The 12,273-nt window shown below is 35.6% G+C and overlaps 1 protein-coding gene across 1 annotated transcript in view; it reads left to right on the top strand.

Annotated features, from left to right (window-relative positions):
- Positions 1-12,273, top strand: part of LOC123525869 (mutS protein homolog 5-like) — a 74,879-nt gene that overhangs the window by 25,623 nt on the left and 36,983 nt on the right. Inside the window, 2 exon segments of the mRNA XM_053539637.1 lie at positions 2,094-2,182; positions 6,314-6,359. Coding sequence (XP_053395612.1) covers positions 2,094-2,182; positions 6,314-6,359 — 135 coding nt within the window.

Genomic DNA, 12,273 nt, shown 5'->3' with positions numbered 1-12,273 from the left:
AAGGGGGCTTTTTTTGTCACCCCCTTTAACCCCGTCCGTGCGTCCTGTGCATAACAATTTTTCTTGTTGCATGATAAGGTTTTATTTTGATTTTTTTTTTAAAACCAAAACCCTTTCCCCACAACTTGTATCACCATAAAATCTCGGGTTTCCCCCCTTTTTTGAACTGGGCCCGATCCCATTATGAAATTCCCGAGTTATGGGCCTGAAAAGGGGCCCAAAAAAAGCTATTTTTTTTTTTGGGCCCCCTTTTCTGGGACAATAGGGAGCTTTATTTATGATTTGAGTTTTACCAAAATGGCCACAATTTTTATCAACCCTAAGAAACTTGGTTTCTTTTTTGAAAAATGGCCAGATTCCTTCATGGGTTTTCCAAATTTTGGCCCCCTTTAAAAGGGCCAAAAAAGGCTATTTTGGCTTTTTGCAGCCATATAGAGACTTCATTTATGGTTTTTTTTTGATACAAACTTCCAAAATTTTCTTCAACAAAATAAATCTTTTGGGTTTTTCCCTGGGCAAATCAGATCCCAAAAATAAATTCCAGAGTTATTTTAATTTTTATTACCTCCCCTGATTGTAATCAAAATGGATTTATATCAGTAAGTACTTATAGGACTTACTTGAAATTTCATTATTGTTATTAGTTGGACTGAGCCAATCAGGGTAGATAACTATGGACTGATTTTATGTCAAATTACCTCCCTTTATTTCAAATTAAAATGGGTATATCTCCGTAACTAATGAAGATACTGATCTGAAATTTCATTTCTGTCAATAGATTTATTTGACAGATCCTTCTTTTGTTCACTTACAATAATTTTTTTTGAATTACTTCCCTTTTACGTTACTATAAATAGCTTATTTTTAAAAACTTTTTTATTGTTGGCTGTAGGGAAAAACTGAGACTACTTTTCTGTGGTACAACATGGATGGTACCTCCAATTTTTAGGTGTATTTTGACATATCTGTACCTTGTAAGATTTTTTTTTTTTTTGGTTAAATTTCTTCCCTTTGTTGTTCCGGTCCTTTGGACTTAGATATTTTTTCTGCGGACCTTCTTGTCCTCAAGTGCAATGATAACAGGTGAGTGATATAGGGCCATCATGGCCCTCTTTTTGAATGATTTTATTTTGTTCACACTATTTGCCTGTTTTGGAAGAGTGGACATATTATGTTATGGTGTGTTTGTCTGTCCATCTATCCATTATATTTTGTGTCCAGAGAGTAACTCAATCATCATTCAAGATAATTGGTATATAGGTAGGTGGTGATGAGACTATATGCAGATTTCATGAACCAGGTCAGTAGGTGTAGGTCAGAAATCAAGCTCAGAGATCTAATTCATCACTCAGTTTTCTTGTCTGGAACATAACTTAATAACCATTTAAAATATTGACTATAGTTTTGGTATAGAAATAGGTGGTGATGAGATGATGTGCAGAGTGTGTGAACCAGGTCTGTAGGTCAAGGTCACAGCAAGGTCATTTCTCTCTTTCATATTTTGTGTCAAGAGCCTAACTTAACCATTCAAGGTATTGACTTCAGCATTGGTATACAGGTAAGTGGCGATGATATAATGAGCAGGGCACATGAACATGGTTGGTAGGTCAAAGGTCAAGGTCAAAAATTGAGTTCAGATCTGTCCTTTATATTTTGTATCCTGAGCACAACTTCATAACTAAGGTATTGATTTTAAACTTGAAAGATGGATGGTTGGTCATGAGATGATTTCAAGAGTGCAAGAGTCAACATTACTTCCTTACCCACACTTTAGTCTCTTGTGCCTTTGTATGCCATCACAGCTGCTGCATAAAATCCCCCTACCCCCATCCAAATAAATCTCTTTAAATTTTACTTCCTCCTTTGATCTAGAAACCTTCAGGGGTATGTTGCCCTGCTTTGCGGAGCTCTTGTTTGGGTTTCAATCAGGAGATGATTTTCTTACCCTCTAGTGATCTTTAGTGATTGAAAAAGAAATGGTAACAGGTACTTTGTCAGTTAACCTGAAATGTTAGTAGTGGTTTGAAATGCAGAAACTTGATGTATTGTTGAAAGGGTGATATTCAAAACATAAGATCATTTGTGTTTTTCAGTGCCTTACAGATATTTCAGAAAGAGTCACACCCATCTGTTTATAAGGCAGGAACCAGCAACAGTGCAAAGGAGGGACTTAGCTTATTTGGTAAGATAGGATTTAGGAGTTAGCACATGTACTTAGGGAACATTTAGATTCTTGTACTCACTCAAAATATGGGATTGGCAGGGTAAAGTATTCTCTTGTGTGTCAGGAGAGTACCTCTGGAAAATCTTGTATATCAAAGTCATCCCTCTTTATAAGGTGGAAATGGTTCAGTCCTCCCCTAGTAGGTACATCTCATGTACAGATGTAAGACATTTTTATGGGGCCATTAAATTAAAAACTGAAATGTTTATCTTTTAATGATTATCACATTTATTCTCAAATAGTTCAGTTTGTCTGTTGTCTGTTTTGAGTTATAACCTTTGGAAATATTTGCCTTGCAAATGATCAAGTATACTAACTGATATGTAAGAAATAGAGGATATTTGAGAAAATGTTCACATTTTCACTTGCGCTACGTGCTCGTGAAAATATTTGAAATTTTCTCACTTCTCAGTGTGATATATTCCATATTCACTCAAAACAAACAAATTTTCTTTTTATTTTATGCTTAATTTTGTTGACATGCATTTTTGCAACAAATTTTAATCTTAGTGTGGGAAACAGACGCGCATAAACGAGTATGACGTCAGACGTGTTGTGACGTTAAAGACGCACATGACATAAAGTTCCATTTTATTTTACTTCTTGCTGCATAACGATATGAAATTCACATTGAGTAAAATAATTTGAATCGAGAAATACACTATAAAAAACAAAGTGCGGCTACAATTTTCATCCTTATTTAAGGAAATAATTTAAAATTCATACTCATTGTACAAGTAGATCGGCAAAGCAGTGAGTGATATGCAGTGAGTGATATGGATTATATCTCACTGATAAAACACAGTATTTCATCAGTTAGCATAAAATAAGTTGTATTATGATCCATTTAGCTTAACAAGTAGCTCTAGTCCAGCAATCATAGAATTGTTTGTTGATGTCCTTGCACAGTTGTAAACAGTCTGTTGAATTTAACCATGGAATGATCCACTTAGTATCATTTGATTCATAACATATAGCTTAGTCACAAAATAATCAGTTTTCACATGTAAAAGTGATTTAACATCTATATAACATAAAGTCTGATATGAAACAAAGTTTCTCATGATCAGGCCATGGGTTGGAATTTAGTGGAACTTCATAGGAAGCTGTACTATCAAGAGGAGATATGCTTATTGTCTTCATGTTTTGGTTGGATGATTTCTCACAGAGTTATTGCCCCAATTATTATACGCCTGTCTCTGAAAGAGCGGGCATATTATGTGGACACCCGCGTCGGGCAGTAGACGGGCAGGCGGCGTCCAAAGCATGTCTAAGTCGAACAGTTTTCATTGGATCTTCACCAAACTTGATGACAATGTTTGTGGGCATAATTTCTCAGTCAAGTTCGATAACCAGCCAAATCGCCCCAGGCACTCTTGGATTATGGCCCTTGAATTACTCGAAGAACAGCGAATTTCGCCTTGTCCGCTCTCCAAGTCGAACAGTTTTCATCGGATCTTCACCAAACTTGATGACAATGTTTGTGGGCATAATATCTCAGCCAAGTTTGATAACCAGCCAAATCGCCCCAGGTATTCTTGAATTATGACCCTTGAATTACTCCAAAAACAGCGAATTTAGCCTTGTCCGCTCTCTTAAGTTGAACAGTTTTCATCGGATCTTCACCAAACTTGCTGACAATATTTGTGGGCATAATATCTTGGCGAAGTTCGATAACCAGTCAAATTGCCCCTGGCTCTCTTGGATTATGGCCCTTGAATTACTCGAAAAACAGTGAATTTAGCCTTGTCTGCTCTCTAAGTCAAACAGTTTTCATCCGATCTTCACCAAACTTGCTGACAATGTTTGTGGGCATAATATCTCGACCAAGTTTGATATCAGCCAAATCGCCCTAGGCAGTCTTGGATTATGCCCCTTGAATTTGGCCAAGTTTGATGACGGGCACTCTTGTTTAATAATAGTATACTGTAGTACAATTCTTGTCTGCAGTATTTCTCAGCAACTACTGATTGGAATTTAGCAAAACTTCATAGGAAGTGTCACTATGAAGAGGAGATAGGCATAATGTCTTCATGTTCGGTTAGGATGATTTTTCACAGAGTTACTGCCCTTTGGTTATTCAACAGTATTAGTATTTATCGGCAACCACTGGTTGGAATTTAGCCATACTATATAGGAAGGTGATGAAATGGGCTAAAATTAAGGTTGTCTGTTAATATTTTTAGCTCACCTGAGCACAAAGTGCTCATGAGGAGCTGTTGTGATCACGCTGTGGCTGTCGTGAGTCACTCTCAAGAGGAGATGCACATGTTGTCTTCATATTCTGGTTGGTAGGTCAAAGGTCAAGGTCAGAATGGAATTCAGCAAAAATTCACAGGATGCTTCACTCTCAAGAGGAGGTGGGCATATTTTCTTCATGTTTAGGTGGAATGATTTTTGTGCCCCCTCCCCCCATGAGCCCATGAGTGATGGTGGCATATAGGTTTGGTCTTGCCCATGCATGCGTGCGTCCGTCCGTCCGAAGTTCGTGACGCGCCTAGCTCAAAAAATATTTGATATATATTGATGAAACATTGCATGAGTCTTTATCATGATATGAACTTGCGCACCTCCTATTTTTCGTCTGGCTCCGTCCCTTATTTCCAGAGTTACGGCCCCTGAAATAGTCAAAAATGCACATTTTCACCTTGTGACCTGCCTAGCTCAAAAAGTATTTAATATAAATTGATTAAACCTTGCATGAGTCTTTATCATGATATGAACTTGCGCACTCCTATTTTTCATCTGCATCTGCCCCCTATTCCCAGAGTTATGGCCCCTAAAATAGTTAAAAATGCACATTTGCACCTTGTGACGCACCTAACTCAAAAAGTATTTCATATAAATGGATGAAACCTTGCATGAGTCTTTCTCATGATACAAACTTGCGCACTTCGTATTTTTTTCTGCCTCCGCCCCCTATTTCCAGAGTTATTGCCCCTGAAATAGTTAAAAATGCACATTTTCACCTTGTGACGCATCTAGCTCAAAAAGTATATGATATAAATGGATGAAAACTTGTATGATTCTTTATCATGATATAAACTTGCGCACCTCTTATTTTTTGGCTGGCTGCACCCCCTATTTTTAAAGTTATGGCCCCTGAAATAGTCAAAAATGCACATTTTCACCTAATAATGTGCCTAGTTCAAAAAGTATTTGATGTAAATTCATGAAACCTTGCTTGAGTCTTTATCATGATGTGACCTTGCACACTTGGCATTCTTCTTGAGAATTTTAGCACTTATTACAGAGTAACGGCCCATGAAATAGCCAAAATAGTGGATTTTTTGTTTGTGATGTTCATAGCTCAAAAAGCATATGGCCTAGAATAATGAATCCTTTTCATAAAATGTTTGTTGAGGCTATATTACCCCCTTAAGACTGTAAACATTTGAATTATTGCCCCTTATTTGTGACAAATGTACCAGTGGGGGCACACCCTGTGTCCTACAGACACATTCTAGTTCATTGAGATATTGCCCTTTGATTGTTCAACATAAGTAAACTATATGTGCCCAATCAGTGAATTCCACTTTTGTTATTTTAATATGCAATAGTCATATTTCGGGGAGCATCCATTGATTTTACCAATATTTTTTGTTCAGTATGGCATAAGGGTATGTCATAAAGAGATGCCTAAGACCTAAAATTGTCCATACACAACACAGTACCTTCATAGTAAATGTAATGAGGAAAATTTGAAACAGCAATATCAACTAATGACTAATGCTTAACCAATGTAGTAGGTGTATATGTCAAATTATTGAGTTGGGTGTATACAATAAATAGATTATATTCATAATAAATATTTAGGTACTGATTTCAGTAACAACCCTGTTAGCACAGTAGGTTAAGCTAAAACTGTGAATTGGGAGTTCATGAGTTTGATCCCTGGTTTTGCTGTGTATGACAATTTTGATAACAAAAACATTTGTAAATCAACTGTAATTTCGTGAAAAATGTAGTTACAACAATAGAATGATGTTATGTACTAAAATGGTTTAGTAGTGAATATTAATGTTAAGATGTTTCAAATGGCATGTTTTTGTCATGGTTTGATGTTTGATATGTATATATATATTTAAGGCATAATGAACAGGACAAAGTCACAGATTGGGAGTAGATTGCTTAGGTCTGTGTTTCATGTTTCATTTATCATTTATGCTTTACAGGTTTATTTCCAATTCACTGTTTCTAAACTTTTGTATGTTTTTTCTTTTATGCACCCACATTTATGTGGGGGTGGGATATAGCGTTGCTGCTGTCCGTCCATCCTTATGTCCCAAAATCTTGTGTGTCCAACTCCTCCAACACTATTAGCCTGATTTGCTTTGACAAACTTTCACAGACTAACAAGCTTGATGTGCAGATGACTATAAAGGAAGGAACTTCAGCTGTGACTATTTTTGTCGCAGTTATGGTTGTTTGATAGTTTTGCTATATAGAATATGGAGAAAAATCTTGTGTGTGCAACTCCTCCCACACTATTAGCCTGATTTGCTTCAAACTTTTCACAGATGAACAAGCTTGATGTGCAGGTGACCATTAAGGAAGGGACTTTTGCTGTGACTTTACCACGGTTATGACCCTTTGAAAGTTTTGTTATATAGATTATAGAATACGGAGAAAAATCTTGTGTGTTCAACTCCTCAAACACTACTGAAAGGATGTTCTTGAAAGTTTCACAAATGAAGAACCTTGATGTTAAGATGACCATAAACAATGGACGTTTTTCTGTGGCTATTTTGTTTTAGAATTATGACCCTTTATTAATTTCACAAAATAGGCCATAATGAAAAATTTGGTGTGTTCAACTCCTCATCCACTTTTTGAAGGAATGGATTCAAAGTTGCTCAGATGCAATATCTTATCTGAATACAATTTGCTTAAAACTTTCAGTCAAACATCCTTCATGTGAAGATGATCTGTACTAAAAACTTTGCTATTTAGAGGATGAAGCAGTATGTATGGGCATCCGTGTCCTGTGGACACAATTCTAGTTTTGTTCTTATGTTTATAACTAACTTATGTTACTCAGTGTTACTTATTTATATCCCCTGTACTCAACTATCATAGCTGCTTCTCAATTGAATCCCACCCCAGAAAGTAAAACAAGAAACTACCTTTGAACAAGTACTTGCCCCCATGCTGCTTCACTTGAATGGAAATGGTTACTGATTTATAACCTGTATATTATGGACTGAACAGGTAAAACCCTGTTGTCCTTTGACCTCAGTGTGACCTTAAGCTTTGAGCAAGGGGTATGGGTATTGCACACCACAAGTTGTCTCATTCTGGAAAACATTTGTGAAAAAAATTCCCTAGATGGATGGCAGAGTTATGGGCCAGGCAGGGAAAAAAACCTATTGACATTTGACCTCTTAGTGTGACCATCACCTTAGGGCTAAGGGTCTGGATGTTGCGCATGACACATCATCTTCATCTTGTGGGATACATTTGTGCCATGTAATATTAGAATCCCTTCAAAGACAGCAGAGTTGTGGACTAGACAGGAAAAACACTACTGATGTTTGACCTCCATGTGTGACATTGACCTTTGAGCTATGGGTCTGGGTGTTGTACAAGAGACTTCATCTCAGTATATGATACTTTGTGCTAAGTGATATTTAATGTGCTTCAACGATGACAGAGTTATGTATCAGACAGGGAAAAACACTTATTTCCATTGACCTCTGAGTGTGATTACCTTTGGGTTAGGGGTCTAGGTGTTATGCATGACACATAATCTCATGATGGGATACATTTGTGCCAAGTAATATTAAGATTGCTTTATCAGTGTAGGAAAAAACACCACTGACCTTTGACCCCCAAGTATGACCTTGACCTTTGATCTAGGGTTCTGGGTTTTGCATGTGACACATCATCTGATTGAGAAGGATAAACACCCTGTTGAACTTTGACCTCCAAGTGTGACCTTTACCTTTAAGCTAGGAGTCTGGGTCTTATGCATGACACATTGTCTCAGAATGAGGAACATTTGAGCCAAGTGGTAATAAAATCCCTTGATGGATGACAAAGTGAAAGACTGGACACAAATTCGGGACTAACAACAGACAGACGAACACTGCAGTTACTATATGCTGAAGGGGTGGGTGGGGGGAAGGAGGGGGGAATATAAAAAGTCTTTATATGCAATGTCCTCCAATCTTTAGGTGAGCTGTTGTGTTTGTTTACCATCCATCGTACATTCTGTCAGCATATGCATTTTCTTCAAATGACATCTCTGCTGAAACTGTTTGGTAGAAGTTGATGAAATTTGGCATGAATGTTCCTTAAGGGGTCTTTTTTCAAAGATGTTTAAAAAAATCCATTCCATGCAGAAGTCTGGTTGCCATAGCATTGGAAATGAAAAACTTCAGAAATCTTCTCTTTCAGAATAATGTCAAGGAAATGTTCCTTGGATGGTCTTCAATCAAAAGTTATCAAATTATTCCAATTCCTTGAGAAAATAAAAATGACCACTGTGGAGCATGGTAACTTTTCCCTGTATTTATAAAGTGGGGACTTTAAAGAAGTTCTTACTAGATTTTAATGGCTCCATTTTAAAATAATCTCACACAAATGTTCCTTAGGTCCACTAAGAGATTAAAATGATTTTGATTCAGTAAAAAACATGGTCACCAGAGGTAGTGTTTATTAACCAGGTTTTCAACGAGTTATTAGATTGGGGTATGTCGTTGGTCGGGTGGGCGGCGGCGTCAAACTGATGTTTCCGGTCAATAACTTTTGTTTCGGTAAAGATATTTGAATAAAACTTGGTATGTATGTAGCTTATATCAAGACAAAGGCTGGGATTGATTTTGGGGTTTCTGGGGTCAAGGTCAAGGTCACTGTTACTTAAAATAGAAAAAGTGTTTCCGGTCAATAACTTTTGTTTCGGTAAAGATATTTGAATAAAACTTGGTATGTATGTAGCTTATATCAAGACAAAGGCTGGGATTGATTTTGGTGTTTCTGGGGTCAAGGTCAAGGTCACTGTTACTTAAAATAGAAAAAGGGTTTCCGGTCAATAACCTAACTTAGGAATGAGCTATCATCATGAAACTTGGTGTAATGAAAACTTATATAAAGTTGTAGCTTGGGATTGATTTTGGGGTTTCTGGGATCAGGGTCAGGGTCATTGTTACTAAAAATAGGGTTAGGGTTAGGTTAGGGTTAGGGTTAGGATTGTGCTTTAAAGTGGTGCACTGTGATTCAGTATACTTTTTTATTCTTATGAAAAGTGTTGAAAACCTGGTTTCGTGGCATTGCCGCGTTTCTTGTTCCCCTTGTATGTATGTAGTGGGAACTTTAAAAGATCATGTTAAAAACTGCTGGACTTATTTTAAAATGGTTTCACACAAAAGTATTCATTGTGTAACCCAGTACCTATATTGTTCAGATAAAACTGAGTCACAAGGGGGTGTGGTGCGATCACTTTTCCCTATATATATTAAGATGATACTTTAGAAATCTTCTTGTAAGAAACAGTTTTTAAATGATCACCAAAAAATTTCTTTTGGTGAACCTCTACCAAGATTTTCAGATTATTCCGATCTGTTAAAAACGACCCAGAGATGGCTGGGCTACTTTTCCCTATGTGTAAGTAGTGGGAATTAGACACTGTCGTTTATATGACTGAAAAATTGTTGAAAAAGACGTTAAACCCGAACACACACACACATACAAAAAAGTCTTCTTGTCAGAAACTGCTGGCCATATTTGTAAAACAATTTCTTGTTCTAAAATTTTAAAGGCCTGAGCTTAGATATTTGGCATGTAGCATTGTGTTTTGGTCTTCTACCAATTTTTTTTTCCAAATCATGCTCCTAGTGTTAAAACTGGCCCTGCCCTGGGGTTCTCTTGTTCTGCATAGTCTGGTATGCAAATTTTTTTCATAATTTTCTTGTCTGAAACCTCAAGCCATTGAGTTAAGGATACTTGGCATGTAACATTGTGTAGTGGTCCTTTACCAAGTTTGTTCAAAGGAAGCCTACAGGGTTAAAACCACAAGGATAGTTATGAGTAGTAATGAAAATTAAGAAGTTGAAAAATGTAGTTTTCAGAAAAGGCATCAAACACACTAAACTAGCTCCTAGACTATGATGTATTATTTTTTTAAAAAATTTGTTTTTAAAAATGTGAATATTGCCAGTCTATATCCTATGTCCAATATGATCATTTTACACTCAGTTCTCTGAGAAAATTTCTAAAATAGACTGGCATTTGTCACTATTACATAAAATAAAAGAAAAAATACAAACGTTTAAATTTTTTGACAAATTCTTTATTTATCAGTCTAGTGGCTAGTCTATATGTCAACCAGAGAAAATGTTTCTTTTACTTTAATGCAAAGGTTCCAAAGAAATGTAGTTGTGGTAGGACACTCCAAAATATGACAAAAAGAATAAAGTTTTGTCTAGAGAAACAGTAAGCCTCAAGATTCAATAATTGATGTTTTCCCTTCAAATATATATATATTTTGATTGACAACAAAATCTGATAATTTTGTTGATCGTGTAATCAATTCATTTTGATTATAATCAGATTTTAATGGTTTATGCTCTCAGTCATGTAAAGGTCTTAATTCTAAAGGTTAAGCATTCAGCAGAACTGACACAATGTATATTTAAGTCATCCATATAAATTGTACAATTCTACCTTACACACAGCTGATACAGAAAATAAAAGATCTTTTAATCTGCAATAGAATCTAAGAAGAACTGTTTATTTTTCAAAAAAACTTTATTTTGAATAACTAGCATCATTAGCATGACTGTTTATTTATATATTATATCAAAATTATTTTATTTACATGACTATAGACTTAAGGCCAAAAAAAATTAATGTTTAGCTTCTCAGGCCCCGCCACATACGATTTTGACCTGCCGCATCTAAATTTTTTATCAAAGAAAAATTGATGAAATTTGCGAAAAGAGAAAATTCAACAAAAAAATGAGGATGAAAGAACAAAAATAAGTGAGTATGAATAAATCGTCAAGAACGGTTGCTCTGTTCATCTCGATTAATAGGCGTTTGGTGTTCTGTTTATTCTAATAATATAAAATTATGGAGTAATTTTCTCAGAATAATTATATTGAGTCCCAAATATAACCTTCAGAACAGGTATTGTTCTTATAAATTATTATCATCATAAGATGCAATGTCTTTAAGTGTGTTAAAAATGGATGTACATCACTGGATTCCATATAAAACGGGCAATGTCGTTGATAAAAAAAAAATCTGCACTGCCTCATTAAATTTTGCAAACAGTGGCCTGAGAAACTAAACATTAATTTTTTTTTGGCCTAAAAGGCATTGAAACATAATACCAAATAGTTATGCAAATTTCTCTTCAATCTTTGAGATAAAATATACACAATCCATGTACATGAACTGGTTATAAACTCATCTGATAAAGATATAGTCTGTACTTATAGTGTACAAAGTACTTTAACATTGCAGTACAAGTGATTTTGTATTTTACACATATTCAGTAAGGAAATAAAAACAATAAAAAGTACAAATGGTTTGTCCATTTACACTTCAAACATTCTTGACAAATGCATAAAATGGATTATTTTTGGATGTAGCTGTGAACAGTACTGAGTTGACATGTTAAAAAATACCGTGAGGTTAATTCTTTCAAAGTCCTGACTTTGTGTGTTCATAACTTTCTTGTTTAGAAAGGGGACATAATGTCACAACTAAAACCTTGATGTTAAATTGTGGAGAAAAAATTGAAGAATTAAAATCCTTAATTCCTCAGGTTTTCCAGCCCGTGTCATGTCTTGATAAAGTACAGATAGAAAATATTGTCAAATAAGGCAACTTTCTCATTGAATTCTCTCATATTGTCAAACATGGCAGTTATCTCACTATATTTCTTCAGAGCAACTATCTCTGTGAAACAGATATCAGAATATATTTTTAGTTCTGTAAACTGTATCTTTTGCTTCTTATTTTTGAAGTGTGTGTGCAGCTTATACATTGGTATATTTTATGTTATTTCGCTCTATCTTTATTTTGGCGGGAACATAAATTAT

Source organism: Mercenaria mercenaria, chromosome 3 (genome assembly GCF_021730395.1).
Source record: "Mercenaria mercenaria strain notata chromosome 3, MADL_Memer_1, whole genome shotgun sequence".
Taxonomy (NCBI): Eukaryota; Metazoa; Mollusca; class Bivalvia; order Venerida; family Veneridae; genus Mercenaria; species Mercenaria mercenaria.
Note: the sequence above shows the minus strand (reverse complement) of the source record. Positions and strands in the feature narration are given on the sequence as shown.